The following is a 27,901-nucleotide window of genomic DNA, read 5'->3' on the forward strand; positions in this document are numbered from 1 at the left end:
AGAATGATCAAATTTACTAATCGAAAATACAATAGTAATTAGACAACATTAATTAATGTATTAATCAAATATGGCTCCTTGCCATCAAAAAACATAAATTATACATTGATGAAATCTGAATCTTACAGTTATCACTGAAAGTAAAGTATTACAATAAATTAACTTAAACTACATATCGAAAAGGTTATAACAAATACGGCTTTTTGCCGTCTAGTACAAAATAATTAGAAACAAATGTAGGGGCAACTGAACCATGTAGATCAATATAGGGTGTAGAGACACGAACACTAATGTGTTCTTTTAAAGTTCGTCTCAAGCGCTTTAGTCTTCTTAATAAAAGTTTGAAGTTCATAAAAGAGTTCTTTTTCAGTTACGAGATGGTGTAGTTTGCATGGCCAATTGAACCCATGTTGCAATGTTTGTTGAATTAAAGAGCTTCTTTCTCTGTTATAGTTGCTGCAGTAGAAGATCAAGTGATCGACATTTTGGACCGATGCACCATCGCAACTGCACGTTTCTTCGTCGGAAAGACCGAATCGATGAAGGTAGTGCTTCAGATTCCCATGTCCGATGAATGTCTGTGTCATGATGTAACCAATATTCAAATGTTTCATGGCAAGGCGCTGTTGAATACATGGGAAAAATTTAAAGGTGATTCTTCCTGTATCACCATTTTCCCAATCCACTTGCCACAGCTGAAGGGCAGTTTGTTGAATCAGATCCTTGATGTTTTTCTTGGTAAGAGCAGTATAGATGATCTCACCATTCTCATTAGCATGCTTTTTCGCTAGTCTATCTGCTTCTTCATTTCCCTGCACCCCGCTGTGGCCTTTAACCCAAGCGAAGCTGATTTTATAGTTGTGTATATTCTTCAACTTATTCCGGATGTTATTTATCATATCGCAATCAAAATAGTCACTGTTGATACGACGAAGTGAGGTTTGGCTATCCGTACATATACGTAGATGTCCTTTGTAGTCTTTCAATGTGTAAATGTAAGAGATAGCTTGAAATATAGCGTACAATTCGGCATCAGGAACAGAGCAATAGCTGGCTAGTTTAAAGCCGGCTTCATGTTTGAAGTTTGCATTGCCATGTTTAAAATGAATAAAAGATGCTCCTACATTTCTGTTGTTTTTGGAACCATCCGTAAAGATAAAGTTAGTAGGGTATGGTTCTGCATTAATATCAGTGATGTCAGCCTTGTAGTTATTTGTTGGGTGAACGTATTTAGATTTCTCTTTGATTATTCCATTATTGACAAAGGTCTGTAAAAAATTATAATCCAGATTAGGGAGGCAACCGATATCCGCATACTTCGTAAGATTGTTGAGGCCTTCTTTTGTAATCTGTATATTGTTGAATGTCCATGTCCATGTTAGCATTTTAACTTTCAGGTATAATGGAGTACACCCTGCTAATACTTGCAATGCCGCGTTGGACGTTGTCCTATATGCTCTACACATTCTGATGAGTATCGGTCGTTGTATGGATTGAATCTTACGTTTGAAGTTAATATTGTCAATTTTTTCACCCCAAAACGGAGCATCATATAAAATAGCTGGTTCGATGCATGCTTTATTTAGCATTGTAATTGCTTTCCCACTGAGGCCCCACTCCTTGTAAGCAATACTTAACATGGCATTCATTGTTTTGCTTATTTTACTTGCGATGTAATCTAAATGTTTAGTCCAGGTTAAGCTACAATCAATCATTACGCCTAAATATTTCATCACGTTAACATTTTTAATCCTATTTCCATTAATGGTTATTTTGAAAGCCTTTTGAAGTTGTTTTCCTTTTGAGAGAACCATATTCTCACACTTATCATAATTGATGTCAAGTTTATTCTGTTTGCTCCAATTGTATATTTTATGCAGTATCATGTTTGCTTTCTCTTGTAGTCTTTTTCCATACCTATGTGAAATCATGAGCACAGTGTCATTCGCGTAGCTTTGTAGTCTCCAATTATCTTCGTTATGTTCGTTCAATTTAAGGAGGTTGTTGCAATGTTCCAAAGCCCAGGGCCCGACCTTGACCCCTGTGGGCAACCTCTAAAAATAGAGCGTATGACATTTCCTCTTTGATGGTATACTCCTGCTGTTCTCTCTGTTAAATAACTCTTAAGGATGGTAAATAGATTTTTCGGACATCCGGCCTGTCGAAGCTGATGAAAAAGCGCTAGCCACCATAAAGTATTGAAAGCATTTCTGTAATCTATGGTAACTATCAACACATGTTCATTACGAGTCCATGCTTCTTTAATAAAAGTAATAAGTCTATATAACGCATGATAGGTGGAACACTGTTTAGTAAATCCGTACTGCTCTTTGTGCATCCAATTATCATTATATAAGTGGAAGTTTATTCTCTCAATAATTAAACCATCCAGTACCTTGCCGGGTACAGATAAGAGACTAATTGGTCTATACTGAGTTGGTTTAAAACGGCCAGTTATCCTGGGTTTCGGTATAAATTTAATTGCTGCCTCTTTCCAAATTCTCGGAAAACATCCTTCTTCAAAGCATTTGTTATATATATATGAAAGAGCCACCGGCACAGCGTTGAATGCTTGTTTTAACATTTCCAGGGTTATGCCATCTGGCCCTGGCACTTTTCTATTTTTAACTGATTTTATAGCTTTTCTTATTTCTAGGAATGTAAAAGGTCTATCCTCCTCTGTGTCCGGAAGAACTGATGCATTTCTTCTAATATTTGCTTGAATATGGTTATCGTCTTCTTCATCATCATTAGGAAAGTGTGTATCAAGAAGGTAATTGACCGTTTCCGTATAATCTGTAGTATAAGTGCCATCCGATTTAAGAATGTTAGCTGGATATTCTGCCCTTGCTCTCTTTTTACACACTACGTAGTAGGGTTCACTCCACACGTTTGTTTTGCTAGCTAGCGTGCAGAACTTATGCCAAGCTTGGCTCCGGGCTTTATTTATGTTTGTCTTATAATTATTAAAACATTGCAAGTATTCTCTTCTCTTCACAGATTTTTCCTCCGGGTCAGTCTCTGTCCGATATTTCTTTTGAAGCTTACGTGTTTTCCTTCTAAGATCCGAAAGATCATTATTCCACCAATGAACGTTATTCCTAGTAATCTGTTTATAATGTGTGGAAAGATGGTAAGATTCAATAATACAGTAGTTAAGATGCTCGGCTAATGAGTCCACGTCCATGTTGTATATCTGTTTGGAGGCCCAAAAAGTGCTAAAGTATATTTTGAAAGTATTCCAGTCTGTAAAACCTTTAAGGCTGTTGTCAGTCTTTAGTGCTGGAGTGTTAATGAGCTTCCAAATAATGTATCTATGGTCACTGGCTGTTATATCTTCTACAGTTTCGCATTTATCAATATATTTAAGAGCGTAACTGTTTGCAGCACAAATGTCCACCCAACTTTCTCCTCTGTGCATAAAGAAAATTTGGTAAATTACTGGTATTGCAAGAAACCATGTTGTGGCTGGATAAGAAGTCTATGAGTTTCCTGCCCCGTACATCTTCAATCGGGCTAAACCACAATGGCGACTTTGCATTGCAATCACTGGCTATAATCCAGGGTGAATTCTTAATATGTTTGCTGATGTCGTCTAATTTAATCAGAAGATCCTGTATCTCTGCATATGGCGAGCTGTACACCGAAGTAATGTACGATATTTTATTCTTGTGAGAAATCTGGACCGTGGTAATATAATCCAAACTGAGTAAAGGGCAGAAGTCCATGTTTAAGTATTTATTTGGAGCTAGAATCCCCATTTTCAGTGTCGTGAAAAGGCCTTTGGGAGGGAATGTTTTCCAGTTACCAAACCGAACAATGCCACCATCTAAAGTATACGGCTCCTGTATAATTATCACATCCGCTTTCTTTTCTGCAACTGTCTTAATCAGAAGGGAAGAGGCTGCTTTACATTTCTCCGCATTAATTTGAATAACAGTGATATCAGCATGTTGATATGTAGTCCCTTGTACACTGTGTAAATATGGTGTCCCTGTTAGATTACCAGTAGCATTAGATCCCATAGTCTGTTTGTTTAATTTTCTGAGCTTTCAATTTTTGTAATGTAAAACATATTTTGTTATACGCATTATGATTTGTCGGGACTTTTTTTGTTGCAGGTTGCTCCCTATTATACTTCATGCAATTAATGCAACACGGTGTTTTTTGTTTTTCATTGCATTCATTGAATTTATGTTCTTTCGTGCAATGACTGCAGTGGGCTTTCTCGGTACAGTCCTTTGCCATATGGTTGAAGCTGGCGCATTGAAAGCACCTAATAATTGGTATAAAGTCATCTAGTTTAATGTTTGCCCATGCCAATGAAAGATATTTGTGTTTGATTAGTAAATTTCTAATATAGGGTGAGACTGATATTACCACATGATGACAATTTTCTCTTATATTTCCTCTGGTAATTATAGTGCTGATTCTACATGTTTCTAAAAATTCTTCCTTACTGAGTTCTTGCCAAATGTCATTTTGATTGTATACCATTTCTAAAAGACTGTCATTTTCAACAGATTCTGGGACATTAAGAAGAATTATTTGTGGTTTCCATCCTTCAGCTATGTGGCATCTAATTTTTTCTTTAGTGGATGGAATCTTTTTGATTGCTTTCAATAATTTCTCTCCGTCTTTGTAGCTACCAACCCTAAAGCAAGCTCCTTTATTCCTTATCTTCCTGACTCCTTTAATTTTTTGCCAATATTAGCTGGGTTTACCTCTGTCATAATCGTATTCACAATGTTATTTATGTCAGTGTGCTCTTCTTGAGCCTTTTGAGAAGGATAAACAAGAACAGCGTGTGTTCCACCTGTGTCCTCATTGTTAATCTTAGATGAGAGAGATTTTGATATTATTTTGGTTGTAGAACTTGAGTTATTAGTAGTTTTCACTATTTGCGCATAAGTTTTCTGTGGGATATTAGGCATTTGTGTCTCTGTGGATCCTCTTTTATTTTTCCTGATTTCTTTAATTATTCCATACATTTCGTGCAGATAACCATATAATTTTCTTGCACATTTCCTCAATTCCAATCTTTGGTTGACTTTGATACTTGAGTTAGTGTTCCCTGGACAGAGGTCAAGTACACGATCAAGTAAGATTGCACTGTCCCTAATCATTTCCTCCTCAGCTGGCTCCCCCCGGTCGTTTTGTGTTTCAGCCAAAATAATTCGTGTCTGCGAAGAATTGATGTCACCGTCATCAAAGGGTGCTAAAACAACCCTGGGATCGTTAGATTCCATTTCACTCCTGATATTGTCCATACTGTCGATGAGCACCTCGAACAATAACCCAGTGAAAAGAGCTCGAGCCCGAGAAAACCAAAGAATAAAAGACAAACCAAAACAAAAACCAAAGAACCCTACAAGATATGACCCGAGAACTGAAATATAATACTAAAATCCCGAAAAAAAAAAAATCCTTAAAATCTAAAATATTTATATAATGAGATCAATAAATATTTAACTAAAGTTTTATTATTATTTAAATTAAATGAACAAACAAAAAAAAACCGTTAACCAAAACTGTTAAAAGTTCGTTACTTTTGAAAATTTCCATAACTGGTAATGTTATAGAATAAAACGCTTATATCACCGTTAAAAATACATCAATCTACCCCAAATTTACACTCTAATACAAAATGATATAGTAAATACTGCCCCCAAATCTGTGCCCCTTCCGATTTATCCCCCTTCCCGCAAGAGCCTACTGAAAATTGCAAAATTTAAAACCCTTTAGCTCCCACCCTAATTAAGAAAATTATATAATTAATATACCATACGAACTGGGCTGAAGAGCTCTTTCCACGGATGTGTAAACTAAAATGGTATTCCGAGAATAACATACGAAAAAGCACACGAAACCAGGAGCCACAACTGACACTTTTGCAAGTGTAGAGATCTTATTTTGAAATTCTCTAAAAGAATTTTTAATTGGTAAAGATCCAAATTCATGCTTACTTCACTATCCAATCAGATGCCAGTTCCACACTTAAAAATTTATGTTCAATTTGTATGTTCTTTTTTAAACAATTTGTAACCTGACAATGATTGCTAAAAGCAGTAGAAAACATTAGTTTCTCATTAAATTTGTTTCTTTTGCTTATTGCTTATGTTATAGGCTACATTAAATTTACTATTATTAATTTAAAAATTCTATATTTCTTTTATAAATTTATCTATTATAAATGCACTGAAAAAAATCCATCAACAAGTTGCTTAACTTTCCCAGCGACATTTAGTGGTGCCATCTGTTATGATATTTTATTATTAAAAAGTTTATATTTTTAATTATTATAAAATGGCAACAACTTAATTTTGATGGTAGGGTGGGTTTTATAAAAAATTGTAAATGCTAATAACAAGTAAAATCGTTATTAAGTCTGACCCTTTATCTCTTCATCCTCTCAACTGCAAATTTGCATGTATTTTTTTTAATATATTATGGAAGTATTATTTTATGAATTCTGTTTAATAATCAAACATTTTGAATTAATTTACATATTGGGAAACTTTTACAAAAATTAAAATATTAATATACAAACAAGAAAGAATATTAAAAATGATCCTTTTTTTCTTTCCACCAAAAAAATTTAATAAATTGACAGATGTTTTCAGCATGATTTATAGACCAACATCAGGTCTAAAGTCAAATTATGTTGTATTTGACTTTAGACCTGATGTTAGCTTATAAATCAGACTGAAAATGTTTGTTGATTTCTTAAATGTTGTTGGTGGAAAGAAGAAAATATTATTTTTGATACTTCAAATTAGTTTCAGTTTTGGTTCTGTTTTTCTTTGCAAGAAGTAGGAAACATTTTGCACCCATAATCTGCATATTAATATTATAGTACCAATATTTTTAGATCATAGATGTTCTAAGAAATTCAAATTAATTTAAAAAGGATTATAATTTCATAATTTTTTGAGGGTTTCTATAGAAATAATTTACATGATAAAAATAATACTTGCTTAAATTAATATTGAACTTTTATTTTAAAATAATTTATTAATGTTTTTACAAATAATTTTTTAAATTTATTTGAAAAGATCCTTTAAATATAATTTTAAATAATAGGGAAACTTTGGCATAGGATACTTATCAAAAGATATACCTGAATTTTCAGACAAAAGAAGAAGCTTATCTAATTTTGAGTAAGATGTTTTATGACAAAAACTGAATGATTTCATTTAATGTTGTTTGTTTTATTTAATTAAAAAATACTTACAGTGAAATTAATGAGGATGGTGAATGTCAACAACACTGTCAGGAGACAAGTTTAAGTTCTAAAAATCAGTATGAAACATTGTATCTGATGTTTGAAGAGGTATTTTCTTTATTTATTAATTACATTCATTGACAAGTAAAGTTATGCACCCAGTCAGAATTGTCTGATTTCAGCAAAACTTGTCATACAACTATCTCAAAGCAGGTACATAAACAATTATATCTATGGTTCAATTGCAAGATAGGTAATGCCACCAGAGTTTCTTAAAATTGCTACTCCAGTATCCTTATAAAGGCTCACAGAGACTGTGTTCAGAAATTTCAGTCTTTATGTTGTTTGGAGGTTTTTGAATAACTGTTTAGTGACACACAATTAAGCTAAATTTCAGTAGAAAAATGTGGAATATTTACCAATAAACAAATGTTTTCAATAGCTTTTAGCTATCATTGTCAGGTTAAGCCCAATGTTCAAAAATAAAACATGCCATTGAACATTGATATTTAAATGATGGTGAAGCATTGTCTGATTGGTTGTTGCTGTAACGATAAAGAAAAATTAAAATAGGACATCAAATAAAGATCTCTAGGCCTGATGTAGGTTGAAGTCCAAATATTCAATATAAACATCTACTGAAACCTGATGCTTAGCAAATAGACACCCATAATTGCCGTAAATAATTGTGGCTATATTTTGGAAATATTAATTATAAATTACAAATAAATTTGGCACCAGAGGAGGCATTAGGTGCCATCTTGTAATAAATTTAATAATTATAATATTTAATTAATTAATTTATAATAAACTGGAAGAAGAGAATCGGCCCAAAGTAGGACTCGAACCCACAATTCCTGCTTACCGTGTGGACGTGTTGCCAGTTATGCTACCTGGACCTTCGGTCCGATCTCCTCTTCCAATATATATAAGCCTATTGTATAACTATTGACGGTTAATGCAGTCTAGTGCCAAATTTATTTGTAATTCATAATTAATATTTCCAAAATATAGCATGATTATTTAGGTTGAGGTTTTTTTTAATTTTTCCACATCACTAAAGCAACAATAAATCAGATGGTGCTTTGCCATCATTTAAAGATCAACGTTTAATGTTATGGTATATTTTTGAACACTGGGGATTAATCTGATAATGATAGCTAAAATCTGTTGAAAATGTTTGTTTGTTGATAAATATCAACATTACAATTTGGTTTAATTTTGTGTTATACAGTCGACCCCCGTATAAGATCATTGATTATTCCGTTTTATATGAATTCCATGTTGTACAAGTCACTTAAATTTTACAAATACGTGAGCCGTTCACAGCCCGGTACACGTATTTGTAAAATCTAAGTGACTCGTACAACATGGAATTCATATAAAACGGAATAATCAATGATCTTATACGGGGGTCGACTGTATGTAATTAAACACTTTGTGATGGTTCTATTATACCTGTTTAATGCAGTCAAAGACATTCATAGAACTGATGGAGTTTGAGAAAGGCCACATTTTCAGGATGAGGGAAGCAGGGTGAATAGCCACCCTGCTTCCCTCAGGAAGATTTCTGTGGAAGATTACTGGTGAGTGCTTCAATCCTACCTTTACTGTTGAGCAGTACATTGCCCTGCTACTGGTGTGTTGGTCTGGAGAGGACCCTTCTCAAATGACAGTCCTCTCCACACCAACACACCTTAAACTTATAGATGGCTGAATCTAGTAACCTATCTGATACTACAAATGCTTGATGAGTGACAAATCTGAACACTGGGCAGGCCAAGGAAATGTTATTTGGCAAACATTTCTGAGAAATCCTGTGTGTAGCCAAGCAGTAGCTTGCTGGAAAATGGGTGTTTACAGCCCTGTCATGAAATGCAACACATGGAGGCATAGGATTTCCTGAAAGTAGCACTGTGCTGTCTATGTGTTTCTGTATCACTACTAGGGATGAGAGGACCCCTCTCATATGTACAGGAACACATAGACAGCACAGTGCTACTTTCAGGAAATCCTATGCCTCCATGTGTTGCATTTCCTGACAGGGCTGTAAACACCCATTTTCCAGCAAGCTAATGCTTGGCTGCACACAGGATTTCTCAGAAATGTTTGCCGCATCACATTTCCTTGGCCTGCCAATGTTCAGATTTGTCATTTATTGTGCATTTGTATTATCAGATAGGTTGCTAGATTCAGCCATCTATAAGTTTGAGGGATCTGGAGTAGCAGTTTCAACATCTGTGGGAAATGTATTACCAGACAGTACAGTGGAACCCTGGTTAACAAACTTAATCCGTTCCGCAACTCTGTTCGTTAACTGAATTGTTTGTTAACCGAAGCAATTTTTCCCATAGAAATTAATGCAAATGCAATTAATCCATTCTAGTCTCCGAAATTTTTGTCATTTTATTTGTAATATACAGTAATTTTCTTTGATGAAAATGTAGGAGAACGTAGTATCTATCATTACAGCAACAAACATATAAACTATGTTTAATAAAATAGCACTGTACATATCTTCGTTTGTTGTAGTTGGTAGCAGAAAAGTGGAGATATATGAACCTTAATGCTTAGAAGGGGAATCCCTCCAAAAAAGTAACGGGTAGCACTTCATCGGAAGATTCTTCGAGTCAAAGTCTCTTTCAATAAAAAAACTAGCCAGTGGCTAAGTGGTCTTCGTACCTTGAACATGGGGAGTTCGTTCGTGGGTTCGCACCTCGCTCAGATGGGCTGGCCACGTTGAGTTTTCCGGGTTTTCTCCACGTTTGTAACGCCTAAATAGGGGCCTGTTTCCCTTAAAAACACCTCCCAGAAGGCATTCCCCCTAGGCAGATCGCCCAAGTGTTGCGTTGCCATAACTTAACAAACAAACAAACTCTTTCCGTAAGGAACAAGAAATTGATCTAAAGTTGATTGTCTTACTCTTTTAATCAAAATTTTTCTCAAATGCCATAGCGCATTGTCGTTTATATTGCATTGTCGTTTTCTATTGCCACTATGACTATTTTCTTTCTTTGATGCCATATTGATTAAATATATAAATCACAAAACTGAAAAAAGAAGTATAGCACAAACACTCGGAAAAGCAATGCTTAATTCGCGCATGCCTAACACCAACTAAAATTTGACACAAAATACCGTTACGTTCGTTATCCAAGACAAAATTTTTGCAAAATAAAAGTTTGTTAACCAATTTGGTCATTAACCAGGACATTCGTTAACCGGGGTTCCACTGTATATGGTGTATGTATGCCTCTAGGCTGACCAAAATGCTATCTGTATGCAAGCAAGAGGAAATCCTAAAAGATACAAAATGTTACTTTAAATTGTACTGTTGTTCTTCAAGGAAATATTGCTTTTTTCTATGTTAATCACTTATCATTATCATTACATTTGCACTAATACAGTTTTATTTGATTCAAATACCCCCTTCTTGGTATGTAACTTTTTTGTCAATGATTGTATTTTAAATAACTAATATATATTCTCACAAAGTAAATTTTCTAGTCAAATTTTAATTTGTAATTTAATTTTAATTATCCTAAATTTTTTCCCCTGATTACTAATTTTAAAAATGTAAAATTATTATTATAAATTTTAAAATTATAATGAAATAAAATTTTTTTCAGGCATTTTTTTTATCATATGGATTAGGTTGCTTAATTGTAAAAGAAAGTAATAAGGTTTGTTTTTATATATTATCATAGTTATATTAAAATACTTTTAATTGAAAAAATATATTATGAGAAAGCCTATAACATTTTAATGACATGAAAGTTTTATAGATCCAAAGATTTATAATTTTTGTGAATTTATTTTTGAAATAGTCCCCAAATTACAAGATATGACACACTAGAGGTGGTGTGATTTAAGTGCTATATGGAAAATGTAAGAGATATAAAAGCAATTTAGAGAATTAAACTCAAACTTTGAATTGCTTAATTTCAATTAAAATGAATAAAGAATTGCAATCATCACAATAACACCTTAAATCATTGAGAAACAATTTATTACATCAACTAACATTTCCAACCTGCTCAACAGACCATCATCAGGTTTTAAATTCTGAAACCTTGACAAACGTTCCTTATCACATAGAACATGTAAGAACATATTTAAAATTGTAAAGACATTCGAATATATTGTCATTTTATTTCAAAATAAATATATAAATAATACAATATTGGCATATGGATTACAGTAACAAAATAATAAAACAGGAAATGATAAAGATAAATGAAACAAAAAGGAAAAAATTGCATTCATAATATCAATTTCACATTGAATGAGCATTATGGATTAGATTCTAATAAATTCTTGACGATGTGTTTCCATGCCATGGGAAGAATTGTGGCATCCTTATAGTTCAAACACTTCCCTGAAAGACTACTACTACATATCTCCATCTTTTCCAAACACATTGCTAATGTCAGTGAGTGCACCAGTTTTATAACCTTAGCTTCTTCCCATTCAACAATTGAACCTTCGGATTGCACTATTCTGGATAAATCTATTCAACCCTGTCCTCTCCTTATATTGTAATCATGCTCTGTAAGATTATTTCTCAGTGATTTAAGCTGTTATTGGGATGATTACAAACTTGTATCTGAGTGTTTATTGAATAAAGAATTTAAGTTAAATGATTATATAATAGAGAGAGAATTACATAAAAGTTTTCCTTTAAGTTTGTTTCAAATGAAATTAGAATAAAATCAAATTTGGTTTTTAAAAGTGTTACATTACAATATGTAACACTTTTAATAATTAATTAATAGTTCAATAGTTAATAATTGCTCACTATATTAAGCAGGCAGTACAGTATATAGTGAAACTATTCCATATATTTGTAGTAATGAACTATTGAATTTATTTCATAATTTTCATTTTTTAATACATTCGTATAATAATAATAATGCTAATGTTGTCATATAAAGACTAAAAAAAAAGCATAATTTTCATTAAAAAAAGAATTCCTGGAATCAATGTATACCTTAATTAATTTATAGAAAATTAAAAAAAATTCTGTATTGATTACATGCCACTCAGTCAGTTCACTCCATATGATAACCATTAAAATCTGAAGGTGAGTTTAAGACATGAATCCATGTCTTTGTCAATACAATAATGTCAATATCCATACATTCAGAGTTGAGTATTTATATCAAATGTTAAGTGTAATAAATAATGTATCTATGAAAAAGTCTGATGATATCTTCTAATGAGAACTTGAAAAAACACACCTTTGAGTATAATTCTGGTTTTGCTTTTCTCTTCGACAATCATTTTCAGCTCCTTTGATAAGCCTGCTTCAGGTCTGTCAAAGATTCTAAATGTCAATGTTTTATATTGGAATGTTCACTCGAGCGATAATGTGTGTTCTAATATTTTTTAAATATTGAAAATGAAGTAACAATGTGACAGACTTGATACAGGCTTATTAAAGGAACTGAAAACATTTGTTGGAAAGAAATGAGACCAGAATTGTACTCAAAGATAGGTTTTTTTCAAGTATGTAAACAAATGCTCTTGATAATCTTAATTGATCATCCTCAGGTTTTAAATTTAATAAATTTGATAAGATAATGTAATTACAATGTAATTTTTTTAAAAATGGAACATTATTTTATTGGTTACAACTGCATGCACCATAGATGATTTATCATTTCAAATAAACCAATGTCCATGCTTTTTAGGGGGATGATTTAATCTCCATTACTTGTACCTTGAAAAAGGACTTCCATGATCAACAGTGAGCATTTAACGCAATGATTATGTTGTGAAACAAAAGAAAGTTGTTGTATTTGTAAAGTGTTATCATATCATATTAGCAATAGTGGAAAACACTTGAAAATATATGTCATGAATGTTGTTATCTACTCTATAATAGAATTAAATCTACTTGTATTTAAATGCTATGTCCATATATTTAAATTAATAATTTTCATCTAATTAGCTCTTAATAGCTTACTATAATTCATATTAAACTAAAATAGATAAGATTTGAATTCATTGAGAAGCATAATTTAAAAAGAAAATGAAAACTAGTAACAAAATATGTTACAGTTTCCATTTTCTTTTTTTGTAATAATAAAATTTCCATTTCATAGGAAATTTTATTATTATATGTTAAGTCATTATTAGTTAATAATTGTTTATTACAGGAATTAAGTATTTCTGAAATGTGGAAAAAGTTTTGTTGGTTGGCATTAGATGGAAGATTTCCATGTAAATACATTGCTTATCATTATTTTCGTAGCAAAGGCTGGATAGTCAAATCTGGATTGAAATATGGAACAGATTTTGGTAAATTAAATTTATTAAGTAAAAAAATAATAGAAATACATAACTGGCATTATTTACATTTAATAAATACATAAAAATATAAATATGACTTTAACAAAGGTAAAACCTTGCTTTTGTCATTCTTTTCGCCATTTACACCATCAGCAGTTCTTAAACAATTCACACAAAGTTACTGAGATGACCTTCCTTTTGAAGCTACTGCCTTCACAAAAAGATGTAAAATCAGCTAAAGCATCCGAAAAGAATGACAAAAGCAAGGTTTTACCTTTGTTAAAGTCGTATTTATATTTTTATGTATTTATTAAATTTATTAGTTTAAAATTTGAATATTTATATTATATTGTAATAAAACATAATGTATGATGTGATCTATAAAAAGGTATTGATTATTTGAGTGCATCTTATTCTACAAAATAATAGTAGTATATAAGATGGCATTTAAGGCTTAAAATGTTATCAAACGTTACTAGAAACATTTGGCATTGATACCTAAAAATTAACAATTTTGACCATGTTTAGATCATTTTTTTTGCTCTGCATCAAAATTTACCTTTTCACAGATTGCATCAAACATTTATAGTATATAGTAATAAAATGCTATATATTTTGACTGATTGTAATTAAAGTATTCCTATTCAATACTATCAGGAGATATTTAGCAGTGTAAATTCAACCAAATCTGGTATGATTGCATTTCAAGAAGTGGAAGATGTTTCTGTAAAAAGAAAAATTAGTTCCAAAATTCACTACTATGTATTTGGTGTATTTGGTGCCGTAAGCAATGAAAAAGCAGTTTCCTTTGCATAAATAACATGTTTCAGCCAAGTTCTGGATATAAAAGTGACCACAACTGCTCAGTATCACATTCTTATCAACTAAGATGATCATTGCCTTACAAAAACATTTTTTGTGAAGCTGTTTTATGAATGCAATAGTAGTGCTTCAACTGCACTTTATAAATTTACACAGAGGACCACTGATTCCACAAACTCTTAGGAGAATGAGCAATTAATTTAAGGAAACTAGTAATATGAAAGTTTGATCTGATTGAGGATGCAAACTTACCACTTCTCAAGTTGTGAAGATGTTATTACAGCTGCTTTTGAACAGTCAATGAATACTGTTGCAGGCTCCATTAGTGCATGAGCAGTGTCATGACAGTTGGATGTATCCTATGGCATAGTGTCAAAGGTACTGAGAAAGTTGGTGCATTGTTACCTGTGTCAAACTGCCCACAACCAGCAATTTTTTGCTACCAATAGGAAAACTAGACTGATCTGTGCATTTACTTTTCTTGTCAGAATGGAGATGGACATGTCCTAGCCATGGAATATTACATGGACCAATGAGGCAGATTTTTACCTTGGTAGAACAGCAAACACCCACAACTGTTGCATTTTGGCTGCAGATAACCCTCATGTTTTCCAACAGATTCCACTGCACTTGCTTAAAATTAGTGTGGCATGGATTCATAGTCACATTTTCTTGAACTACTCTTTTTTGAACAAGCTAGTTCCAATGGGCCTGTGACATGCTCTGTGACTGCCCAAAGATACCAAGAGATTCTCACACTTTTGTTATATCCAACTGCAACAGCAAAATGCTTGGAGCCAACCAACCACTTTCTTACAAGATGGAACACCTTCACATATTATCTTACAAGAGAAAATCATCACAGAAAATCAATTATTGTTGGCTGTGGAACACACTGTTTATTCACCTTCAGAATAGGGACAACATTGAGCATTATACTCTGCATCTGTAAGGTGCAGAGGATAATGCTCAATGCCAAAAGTGTCATAGTGGTGAGTTTTGGTACAAATTTATTTTTTATGGAAATGTCTTCCACATATTTTGAAATGTTTTCATTCCAAATATAGTTGCATTTGAACTGCTAAATAAAGGTACTTCAATTACAATAACTTGATGTATTAATCATACACACAATATATCAAATAATATAAAAATTGTGTGTGTTTTTATTATTTTTTGAAAATTCAGATAATTTCTAAAAAATATTATATGTTTTTATTGATCATGATAATTTAAAATGATTATATTGTATTTTATCTATTTATCCTAGAAAAAAGTATAAAGATTGGAATTTGGGGATCAAAAGTATGAAATTGCAAAAGTTCTATTAACTAATATATCAATAAATCAATAATTTCTTTTTCTTCTATGTATAATCATTTGTGTGTTTAATGCATTGGGTTGATGCAAAAGTTTCTGGAATTTTCTATACCCCTCTAGAATATTTGAATTGTTCTTTGACAGATGACATTTACAAGTTTCTTGTGGAGTGTGTAAATGAAAGGTGGTGAGGTGCACAATCATAAGTGAAAAGATAGTGTGTTTGTGTGTGTGGCATTGTCAAGTTTGCTAATGCTTTTTCATGGCCAAATTTGCACATGTGCACTTAACAATTTTCAATTTGGTGTAAAAGCAGCTGAATCTTATTACTATATGGTGCAATCATTTGGTAAGAATGTCATCCCCAAGTATATAATCTACTATTGGTTCATTCAATAAATTTAAAGCTGGGCAATATAAAGTCAAGGATAAGCCTTGCTCAGGAAGGTCTCTGTCCTTATTGGATGATGTCCAGATGGTGGAAGTCAACTCACTCCTGACTATGCAAGAAAAGAGCAAAACACTTTGTTGTGACCATTTTATCATAGTTCACATATGAACATTGCATACTTTTATCTTGACAATGCAACAAGACCACACATGTCAAGGTTGACCTGACAAAAGTTGTTCAATCAATCTCAGCTGGGAGGTTCTGCCTGACCCCCCCATATAGCACCATCTGACTATCATCTCTTCTGCTCCATGCAACACTTCTTGGATGGAAAGCAGTTTGCTGATGAGGAGGAGATGGAAATTACATTTGCAGAGTTCTTTGAGCCAAAACAGCCAGAGTTTTATTCAGCAGGAATCCATGACTTACCCACTCAATGAAGATGGTGCTTGAATGTAATGGCAATTATTTTCTTGAACAAACTATTTTTCGTTTTTGAAATAAATGTTGTTATTATAAAACTCCAATTTCAAAAAATTTTGCATCAACCCAATATATTTTTATTACATACAGGTATCCCTCATATAACACTAGTTATGTTCTGAAAAAGTGTCATGTTATGCAAATCCATGCTATACAAAACAAAGGACACACACCCAAGGGTTAGGCTCCAAAAGTTAACAAAAGTATACTTTTCTTTTTCATTACTAAGAGAAATATGTTTAGTAAAGCAATCAATAATTAGCAAACAGTGACAATTAAAAGTACTATATTACGTGTTAATATTAATTGTAGTTAAGCAAGCACATTTTTTTTTTACAAAGTATCATCATCATCTGAGCTTTGTTGATCTTGATCAGAAATATCAGCAACAACAACAATTTTTTTTTATTATAAATTTTTTATGGATGACAAAATAAAAATATGTTATTAATTGAAAATTTGTTCTAACAGGTTGCATTTGTTCAGTGAAGTATCAAATGATTTATTCATATTGTGGCTACAAGCCATAATTGTATAGTTATAATTCATATTTTCTTTATATATTTTCCTTTGTCTTCCTTTTCTATTGTCTTTCTGGAAGTTTCTTCCCTTTTTTGTTTAACGGTGGAACAGCGGGGGACCCCTGTGAAACAAAGGGGAAGGTGTGACCCTCAGGGTAAAAAGGGGTACAGGAGGGCATTCTGGTAGAGAGTACGAGACGGAAAAGGACGTGTGAAGCAAGCTCTTGGAGGTATTGGAACCGAGTGGAAACCAGAACGAACTTTAGGAAGAGAAAAGAAAACGGAGGAGAACGAATACTGGGAAGGTTGCTTTCATTCGTTCTAAAGTGTCTAGTGAAATCAGAAAGTCCGTCGGAAAGAACTTTTCATTCCCCGTGAAACACGCCGGAAACATTTGGGTACCCAACTTCCTTTGTCTTTCACCTTTATCTCTTAGTTTCTGTCTTGTCTAAAATCTAGTTTTCACTTTTAGTATATAATCATTAGCCGTAAGTTTAGCCCTAAGATTTGAGTGTATAGTTTATTAGTAGAATAGTTATTAAAAGTAAGGAATTGTCGAATTATTTAATTTTGTTTGTTGAGTCTATGTTGTTAATATTAAGATATATTGTCCAGGGATAGAGATAATAGCTGGCATCTTAAAAATATTTCCTGTACTCTGTACGCGAATAAAAGACCTTTATATTGTAAAAATTGTGTCTCTTTGTTAACGGTATTCGCGATCTTCACAATATATCAATTTTACAGGACAGTTTATAAGTAGGGACATTTGACAGGATCACCCTACATTCATAAAACTTTAAAAATTAAACTAATATTAGAGAAAATAAAAAAGATAAAATGAAGAAATAAAGTTAAATGACAAAAAATTCTCTCTTGACTATTATTTAATGACTAATGTATAAGTGTGATCAATAAATAACCATCTAATTACAATAAAAGGTAAGGAGTTCATTTTAATTTATACATAATTGCCCTGGCCATTGAGGCATTTATTGTACCATCCCAGAGTCACATGAGTTTGCATATAAAAAAAGTTTCAGGATGGGCACAGAGCCAAATGAGGACAGCACCCCCATACTGCTAGTTGAATCAAAATCATCTGCCTTTCTTCAGCTCACAAAGATGTGTCTTATGGCCTTCCCGTGGGTGTGTGTTGTTAGTACATATTTGTCATGTCTCCAGTTCCTTCTTCAGTTAGGAACCTTATTACAGCACATTGCTCTAGTTTAGACACTTGCATTCTATTATAGGATCATGAAAACTATTGACATGGCTGTGCTACCATTTACCTAATCTATACCCTCTAGAATATTTGAATTGTTCTTTGACAGATGACATTTACAAGTTTCTTGTGGAGTGTGTAAATGAAAGGTGTTGAGGTGCACAATCATAAGTGAAAAGATAGTGTGTTTGTGTGTGTGGCATTGTCAAGTTTGCTAATGCTTTTTCATGGCCAAATNTTTAGACACTTGCATTCTATTATAGGATCATGAAAACTATTGACATGGCTGTGCTACCATTTACCTAATCTATACCTCTCAATTCCTATCAAGTTGCATTGCTATGCAAATTACCTTTGAACTGCTGTACTCATTGTCTGGTTATTTCTTGATTAGTTAGTATATAACTATTAATTTGATCAGAAAATTATAACATAAGTTGTTCTTAGTGCTTGCTAGGAAAAATGCCATATGAATAAAGTCATTTGTCAAAAACATTCAATAATGTAAAGTACATGAAAAGAATATTGTCATTTGTCTGAAACTTTGAAAACTACACCTAAATTTACAAATTAAGTCTTTGCATTCACAGAAATATCACCATGGTGTCTTGTTATACCTGATCCTTCATTAAAAAATGTTTTGGTTTGAAAATACTATTATTTCTAAAATTCAAAAAATAAATACAATAATTCTGTTCATAATAGAATGCTAATTATCATAAATCAAAGAAAACAGACTCTATAATTACTAAAGTAATTGAACATATTGAAATGAAACAGTTAATCCATATGAAAGTTGTTTTAAAACAGTTGGCTTAACACACAAAAATAAAGTCTTGAATGAACACTAGCTTGTAAAAAAATCTCTATTTCTCACTTATATATTCATATAGTATAAAAAAGACACATCTAATAATAAATATTATAACATTACTTTGAATTTAAGAAAAAAGTTGAGGTACATCTTAAATTTGGGATATTCTTTGACACACTTCAGTTTTTGGAGAGCAACAAGCAACCATAAGGCCAACCATAAATAGTGGAATAAAGTAATAATACTTGAAAGCTGAATTTTTGCAACTAAACAAAGACAGGAATGAGAGACATATCAGATTGCTTTTTTGGGGGCCTTAAATTCAGTCTCATTACTATATTCCCAAAGGTGGTGTCAGAACTAGTCTATTTGACTGTTATGAAGAAAAGAAACAACAATTTAGTTTTCTTTATAATAAATTCTTTAAAAACTAGACTTATAATTTTTTTTTTATTTTAATTTTTAACAGAAAAATTTAACAGTAAAGTGGCACTTAAAATCAAAATATGGTGGGTGTGTGTGTGTGTGTATTTGTGAAAATTTGTTTCTTTACAGTTTAATTATTGATTTTTCTTTATAGTTTTGTACAAAGATGGTCCAGCATTTTATCATTCCACCTATTGTGTTGTTGTACGCGAAGTATCATCAGATTTTAACGAGCAGTCTTTAACATGGTTGGAATTACTTTCTTTAAACAGAGTTAATGAACATGTAGCTAAAGTAAATATTACCTTAAAATTTAATTTTCATTTGATCCTAATGAACTCTTATTAAAAACTTATATTGTTAAATTCATCTCTAACAGGACACACTATTATGTTATGTAATGAAAAACAAAGATACAGATCTGTTAGATCCTTCTTGTATTCCAACATTTAATATACAGGTATAAATGTTTATGATAGAATTTTCTTTTCTGTACATTTAATTGTGATATGAATTTATTTTAAAAATATTTTCAGGAAGTTCTATTAAGAAGGTGGATACCCTCTGAAGAAAGAGAAGACAATTAGTTGATTTGAATATTTTGTAAATTATATATTACATATTATAACATTCTTTTGAATAAATAAAATACTTAAATTTTCTGTACAGCTTCATTTAAATAAGTGAACACACTACTGTTGAAAAATTTTGTTTTGAATCAGTTTAAGCTTAACTTTAAAATTTGTATGAAACAGACTGGCTTTTTATTTCTTTTTAAATTCATCTTAACTGTACACTAATTACCTACCTAAGTACAATATACTACCCCTGAACAAAAGTATGGAATATTTTGTAATTATTGCAGAAAAATTATTTTAATCCTTAAATAATCAAACTCTTCAAATTATTAGTGAACTTTTAATAATTGGCAAATATAATAGACATGTTAGAGTATTTACACACCAAACTTTGAAAACATATTTGCATAAATTACAAAATTACAGCATTTTAGAATTGAATAAAAGTATTATAATAAAAGTATGGAATAATGATGATTAATATTTTGTAAGGCCACCTTTTGCCCTAATTACAACCTTAATTCTTTGTGGCGTTGTAGAAATAAATTTTTTACACAGTTCTGGATCAACCTGTGACTGTCTTCTTTAATTCTTCTATTGTTGTAGCTCATTTTTTAGAGATAATTTTCTTCAGAACATTCCAAATATTTTCAATAGATATATCAACTGTTGAGAAGCTATTCTAAATGCTGTATGTTATGTTCTTGAAACCATTGCTTAATTTGTCTAGCCCTATGGCATGATGCATTGTCATCCTGATAGGTGAAATCCTCATCATCAAAGTGATTTTCTGATGTTTTAACTACCAAAGATTCTAATAGCTCCAGTAGCTATCATCATTCAATGTACTATCAAGGATTGCCATTTCACCAACCCGTTTACAGGTTATACATCCCCACATCATTACACTTTTTGTAAATTTTGCTGATGAATTTAAACAGTTAGGATGGAATTTGGAATCAGTCAGAAAATGACCCCCCCCCAAGATCAGGAATCACAGCAGTGACTCCTCACCAAGTAAAAAGTCACTGACTGACTACATTTACAGGAATCACAGTTGCCTATTTTCAGGGGTCAATTTCTCTGCCCCCAAACACTTGAAGTAATTCCTGTATCCCCATACGAGGTGACGTCTATCACAGCAGACTTTTCTTTCGTGTAAAGGTTTTCAGAGCAATGAGAGATTGCACTCTGTACTAACCAACAAGCTAGAATATACTACAGATAAGGTATATAATATACTACAATATAAGGCAAAGAGCTAGAATATATCTTATACTGTAGTATATTCTAGCTTGTTGGTACTGTCTCCATTTTAGGACAGATAGGATGACATTAGGTTGCCACCTGGCCAAAGCACAACTGATCATTCTGATCCACAAATAATCATTATTGTGTGACCATCGGCCATGATATTGTATATATGTTACTGTGAAAGACCGAAATTAGAGAATGTCGATATTCTCCGGTGAATGTCGACACACACAAAATACGTTGGTGAAAGACTGAATATTTGGTTATATTATTATACATTCGAACAATCGCCGGTGTATGTCGACAAGCACAGATAAGCTTTGGTGGAGGTCGAAACGACACCCGAGAAGCCGATGTCGATAAAGAGGCGAGTCTGTTGCCAAATTCTTCGCCGTTTCCTTCTGTACAAATTGGTGATACTGTATGAATACAAGTCCCTGATGTCGACCGTGGCCATACAGATGCCCGAAATGTGTTGGCGGTTGTTAATTGAATAGAAGACTTCGACTTTTATAAATTAACAAGCAAAAATGGTACCCTCAAGCAGCTTTATACCCATAATGAGTTCATAATTTGTAAAGAAAAGTTACTTTCCATAGATGAGATATCTTCTCAAGAAATATCACTGAGAGAAGCAGCTGCAGCTAATTCAAAAAGTGGAGGGCAAGGCTATACACGCTGTCATTGCAAAAAGAAGTGTTCCACGAATAAATACAGTTTTAAAAGCAAGGGACTTTTGTGCAATTCAAAGTGCCATAACAGTTTAAGTTGTTGCAATAAATAATATCATATAACGTTAATCACATAATTTATGTGTAAGTGTATTATTGTATTATTTTCTTTAATGATTTAGAATGTACTGTTCATATTAGATTCAACAGTTTATTTACATGTGCTGTGTTACTTAAGCTTTCTCCTATTTTGACATATTAAAAAGTTGCATTTTTGTCTTAACGTAATAAAAATACTTTTATTCAACATTCACCATCAGTGCATGATGAATGTTGACATTTGCTGGTGTAAGTGAGAAATAATAATATTTAGCAAATATTTTGTACATACACTAAACAACTGTGTGAATGCTGACATTCACCAGATATCGGTCATTCACAGTAACATATATATATATATATATTTTTTTGAATTAATCCTATCCTTTCTTCCTGTTTCTTTCTCTTCTAAGACCTTCTGATCTAACCCTTTTGCCCCTGGGGTAGGATTACTTCTTCTAAGAAAATACAAACAAGAGAGGGAGTGGGCCCATGGGAAAAGACCGGTCAGAAATAGAGCATTCTGGAGAGAGACTCCGAAGAGCAGATCGAGAAAGGAGCGCTTGTGACCTGAACCGGCAAGAAAGGAAAAAGGCGATAATAAAAGAAAAGGGCCGTGAGGACAACGAAGAGTCCAAGGAACGAGCAGAATTCTTCGATATCGAGAAGAGTAGAACAGCCCTTGGGGAAAAAGATAGCAAAGAGGCACCATACTTTGAACAGTGTATATACGTACCGAAAGAAATCTCGGGTATTTCTATTCCCCCTACCTTTTGTTTCCATATTCATCTGACCTACGTTCTTAATTTTTCCATTAGTTATAAGATAGATATAAGTTAGTTATATAAGTATTTTTTTTTGTTGTCACGCGTAGGAACCCCGCCAACAGTGGAGGACAAGCCTGTTCCTTTTTTTTCTGTATAAAAGAAGCATAAAGTTTGTTAAGTTGGGATTCCTAAAGTAAAGTTTCTGTGTGATAATTGAATTTTGTATCTTTCTTGTGTTTGTAACTTTTTGTTTGCGGAATTGTATACCTGTTCCGTAACGAACCACCACAATTGAGTTGGTACCTCTCATGGATCCATTCATGCAATTCTGATTGACAATCTGAAAATGAAATGTTAATATGAAGTGTGTTCCAAAGCAGTTAACCACAGGTCAGATAGAATGTCACATGCTGATTGCTGGAGATCTGTTTGAAAAAACAGGCCTTAAGATTTCTCACAAAGCTCACTGGTGATGAGGCGTGATGTTCTCAAGGGGCAGTGTTTTGCAACCATGGAGAACATCAAATCAAGTGCGATGGCCAAACTCCTGAATTTTCCAAAAGAAGCCTTCCAACAATGGCAAGATCAATGTGATGTGCTTGTGTATGCCAAAGGGTCCTATTTTGAAGGTAATTAGGTAAGTATTTCCATATGTCATACCATTATAGTGCTATACCATAATTCTGGGAGCTTTTTGACTGCCTGTGTATTAAATATACAGTACAGCATTATACTGCAGACATTCTGTTTAATATAGTATATGAATGTGGTTTCAATTTATTATAAATCTCAATAAAAAGAGTACATTTTTAAGAGATAATGCAGCCAAGAATGCAAATATCAAAACAATAACTATGAAAATAAATTATCATCATTGAAAATATATCTTAATGTGATCTGCATTCTTCCTATATATTAAAATTGAAAAGAAAATTATGCTTTGAGATTTAATCTTTGTATAATAATAAATATTTTCACTCCATTTATCATTTAAAAACAACAAAATTAAACTGATTTTCTGAAGTACATAATAACTCTAAAACATTAATATATAACAGAAGTACACCCCTGGGGTGTGTACACCCCTGGTGGTGCGAGAGAACATTTCCAGGAGTGTGAGAGAAATTTAAAAAATTAAAAAAAAAAAAAAAAAATATATATATATATGAACAAGTCAACTGTGTTCTCTACAAACCATGGTACCCAGCAACATAGCATCCCCCACTTCACTCTCTATCATCTCACTTCGACTGATGACAAGCTTGATGTGCTAAGACACTCTACCGTCTTAGCACATCAAGCTTGTCATCAGTACATGCAGTTAACTTTTGTACAGTGAGTTAGTCAGCTGTGGCGCTATCATGATGTAGTGGAGAATAAACATGGGAAATTTTTCAAGTATTTTCCCATGCGTTTTTCTTGTTACCGTTTCAGAAAAAAATTTTTTAAACAGTTATGTCTAGTAAAGAAAAATTTTTTTTTATTGTCACACAATTTTTTTATGTGAATTTTTTTTTGTGGTAGTTTTTAGCTAGTTTTCGGCAATATTTGCAAAAGAATTTTGTAGATATAGCTGACGTTCACCAGTGCCACATGATCGCCCTTGATGGGTATATTCATTGATCACTGCAGAGTGGTTAATGCAGTCACATTGTCATGTGCAGTGCAGAAACTAGTTGAGATGTGTTCGCATACCTTGAATAAGAATGCAAACAAGGTTTGTAACAATATTTACTTTAATTAATTATTGTTATGTAGTATTTATTGAAATTAAATAAATTTACCCATCGATAAAAATTTATATCAATATACAATTTTTAAAATTGTAGTAACTCTTATTATACCAAAAAAGCGTCAACGGAAAGATGATTATGTTGCTTTTGGATTTACTTGTACAACGGAAAAAGATGGTATGCAACGACCACAATCATTTTTAAATGTTGCAAAATATTTTCCAACTCCAATCTAAACCCTCAAAGTTGTTAGAACATTTCAATAATCAGCATGGTAGTGAATCTGCAGGATATAGTCTTTAACATCTTGAAATTTAAGAAAGCACGATTTGATGCCAGTGGTACTATTACAAAATTTAACGTTGCAGCAGTTGAAAAGCCTTTGCTAGAAGCTTCTTATCTATGTGCTAAGAAAAAAAAGAGCCATACAATAGCTGAAGAACTAGTTAAACCATGTGCATTTGAAATTGCAAAAATTTTGTTTGGTTTTTAAGCACAAAAGAAAATTCAACAAATTCTGCTATTGAATGATGTGATTCAATCACGCATTGAAGATCACAGTGCTGATATTTTACTGCAAATAGCAGAAGATATCAAAGCCAGCCCTCTAAAAATAAGTATCCAATTGGATGAGTCAACTGATGTTGATAATTGCAGTCAGTTATTAGTATTTTTGCAATACATTAAAGAAATGAAATACTAGAAGATTTTCTATTTTGTGAACTGATTGATTTAACGACAAAAGGCATTGATGTTTTTAATCACATTAAAATTTTTTTAAACACCAAATACCCATGAGTATTATAGGCTCAATTTGCACTGATGGTGCCCCTGCAATGTTGGGTAAAAATTCTGGATTTATTTCATATATGAAGAGAGAAATACCAAAGTTACAATAACCACTGCATGTTGCATTGTCATGCACTTGCATCAAAAACTTTGTCAGAGAATTTGAAACAATATCTAACTACAGCAGTGAATGTAGTTAAGTACATCCGAGGACGAGCGCTCATAATCATCGTATTTTTCATGCTTTGTGCGAAGAAATTGGTGCTGTTCATACTGTGCTTCTTTATCATATGGAAATAATGATTTAGTGGAAGCTTTTGGAAATAGAGATGCATTGCTTCGGCTAGCCTCCCTAGCAGATATATTTAGCCACATGAATGAATTAAGCACTTCAATGTAAGGATTTGGCAAGAACATAATAACAGATAGTGAAAAATTAGCTTCATTTATTGAAAAATTAAAACTTTGGAGACGTCAAGTTGAACATGGGAATTTAGCAAACTTTCCTTTGCTGGATTCAGTCGTTTTGGAAAACGAAAAAATAATAATTATACCAGAAATTATAATACACCTCCAGCAATTGAGTGAATCATTTGATGGATACTTTTCACAGGAAATATTAGCAAAATTAATAGATGGATACTCAATCCATTTTTGTTTGATCCAAATTCAATGGACAACAATGATTTGTTAAAAGAAGATCTTATCAAAATACAAGCTAATGTGCATATGGAAATGGAATTTGAAAAACTAGACTTAGAACAGTTCTGGTGTGAACAGTTAGAAGCTTATCCACAACTGGCAAAAGACACTTTTACCATTTGACACCACCTATCTATGTAAAATGGGATTTTCAGCACTTTTGCACATCAAAACAAAAGCCAGAAATCGCTTAAATGCATCTGATGACTTATGCATGGCTCTTTCAAAAAAAGAGCCTTGTTTTAATAGAATTATTATGAATAAAAAACAACAGCCTAGCCATTAAAATTTAAATATTGCGTTTTGTTATATAGTAATATATATTGTAAATAAACATGGCATTTGTTTATGCAATAAATGTTTTCTCTTAAATAAAAAATATACACACATTTTTTAAGGGAGTGCTGACCACTAAAAAAGTTAAGAACTGCTGATATATAACATCAATAATTGAACTTTAAATATCATGCAATCTCAAATTTTACATGAAATTAAATTAAAATGAATGTTTATTGTCTACAATAGAATTCCCTAATCCTTTCATCCCTCCCCTCCTTTCCTTATCCCACCTCCTGACCTCTCCTTTCTTCCTATCTCCTTCTAGGGCTATACCTCTGAGTAAGGCCTAACTCCCCCTTTTACCAACTGTAAATGTCTACAATAGAAATAATTTATCATCTTTGTTGTTTGTAGTTTCCATGTGTATTGCTGAAAATTGTTGATGTTTTTTAAAGTTAGCAGTAATTGAAACAAATTATTATGAACATTTGACAACATCATTGCCACCTACTTTTCACACAATTCTAATAATATACAGTGAAATCTTGCTATAACAAACTTGAGAGGACCCACAAAAATATTTGTTAAACTGAAGTTATGAAAAATGTAAATAAATTCTTATCAGAAGTTAAATAGCTAAATATGAAATTCACATATGAAACAAGATAAATAAGCTTCTAATTTAAATTATACAGAAATTTGGTGTTTTTTTTAAATTGAAAACTTTAGCTTTGATTATTAATGCAATATTGTAGTTTCCCTTTTTGTAGTTATTGCAAATTGAGTTCACTTTTATGCATATTGGGCTACAATTTGAAAAAAATTATAGAACTATAAATTCCAACTGTCATCCGTCTGTTGTTAATCTCAAGACCAGAACTAGATAGATGAAATCAGAGACCAGATATGGAAACCTTAGGGGCAGGAGGCCCCAATTAACTATATATGAACTTCCAGTTTGCACTGAAAGTCATGTTATTTCAATTCAAAAGTTTTTCCCTGAAAATGGTTACAGTAATAGATGTGCCAATCATCAACACTATTGTTAAAAGAAAAGTTTGATGTACAGGGGCAAGATACTACTAATTTGAGGTGGAGAGCATATATTTTAAATAAAATGTATTAAAAATATGATTAAAAATTGCAGCATGGCATTGTGACAGTCTCACAATAAATAATTGCTCGTTATATATAAAATTTATCTTCTACAAAAGGATAAGTAACGAAAAAATTGTGTAGTATTTCATATAAATAAAGTAGTTTAGTTCTGAATTCATCAATTTAAATTTCACCTCCAAATTATATTGCTCTTATTCCATACTAGAGGGTACTAATCAGGTGCTCTAGTCTACTATGTGAGTTGTCATTGAATGACATTTGGTTGACATCAAACATCAACTAATTTGCAAGTCTGCTTGGTGACTGGCAGTAATGACTTTATGAAGTTACTGGTTTCAGACTAAACAACTTCTGCATTTATTTAGCCAATAGAAAAGCACAATACATAC

The 27,901-nt window shown here is 32.3% G+C and overlaps 1 protein-coding gene and 1 pseudogene across 8 annotated transcripts in view; both read left to right on the forward strand.

Moving 5' to 3' along the window:
- The window catches only part of LOC111638255 (tRNA-splicing endonuclease subunit Sen2-like), a 47,306-nt gene extending 27,105 nt beyond the window's left edge, over positions 1 to 20,201 (forward strand). For 4 of the 8 annotated variants that reach the window (XM_023383925.1, XM_023383927.1, XM_023383926.1 and 1 more), the window contains 7 exons: positions 7,084 to 7,160; positions 7,237 to 7,333; positions 10,855 to 10,908; positions 13,387 to 13,528; positions 19,676 to 19,815; positions 19,901 to 19,981; positions 20,058 to 20,201. In XM_023383925.1, coding sequence (XP_023239693.1) covers positions 7,084 to 7,160; positions 7,237 to 7,333; positions 10,855 to 10,908; positions 13,387 to 13,528; positions 19,676 to 19,815; positions 19,901 to 19,981; positions 20,058 to 20,108 — 642 coding nt within the window. In that variant the 3' untranslated portion in view covers positions 20,109 to 20,201. Of the gene's footprint in view, positions 1 to 453; positions 546 to 2,656; positions 2,774 to 7,083; positions 7,161 to 7,236; positions 7,334 to 10,854; positions 10,909 to 13,386; positions 13,529 to 15,611; positions 15,647 to 19,675; positions 19,816 to 19,900; positions 19,982 to 20,057 lie in introns of those variants that run through there. The other 4 variants (XM_023383929.1, XM_023383928.1, XM_023383930.1 and 1 more) reach the window with 3 other exon arrangements.
- Positions 20,202 to 22,615: 2,414 nt separating this feature from the next.
- LOC111638242 lies at positions 22,616 to 26,743 on the forward strand (annotated as a pseudogene).
- The last annotated feature ends 1,158 nt before the right edge of the window (positions 26,744 to 27,901 follow it).

Source organism: Centruroides sculpturatus, unplaced genomic scaffold (assembly GCF_000671375.1).
Source record: "Centruroides sculpturatus isolate CEXI.00-Female unplaced genomic scaffold, Cexi_2.0 scaffold938, whole genome shotgun sequence".
Classification (NCBI taxonomy): Eukaryota; Metazoa; Arthropoda; class Arachnida; order Scorpiones; family Buthidae; genus Centruroides; species Centruroides sculpturatus.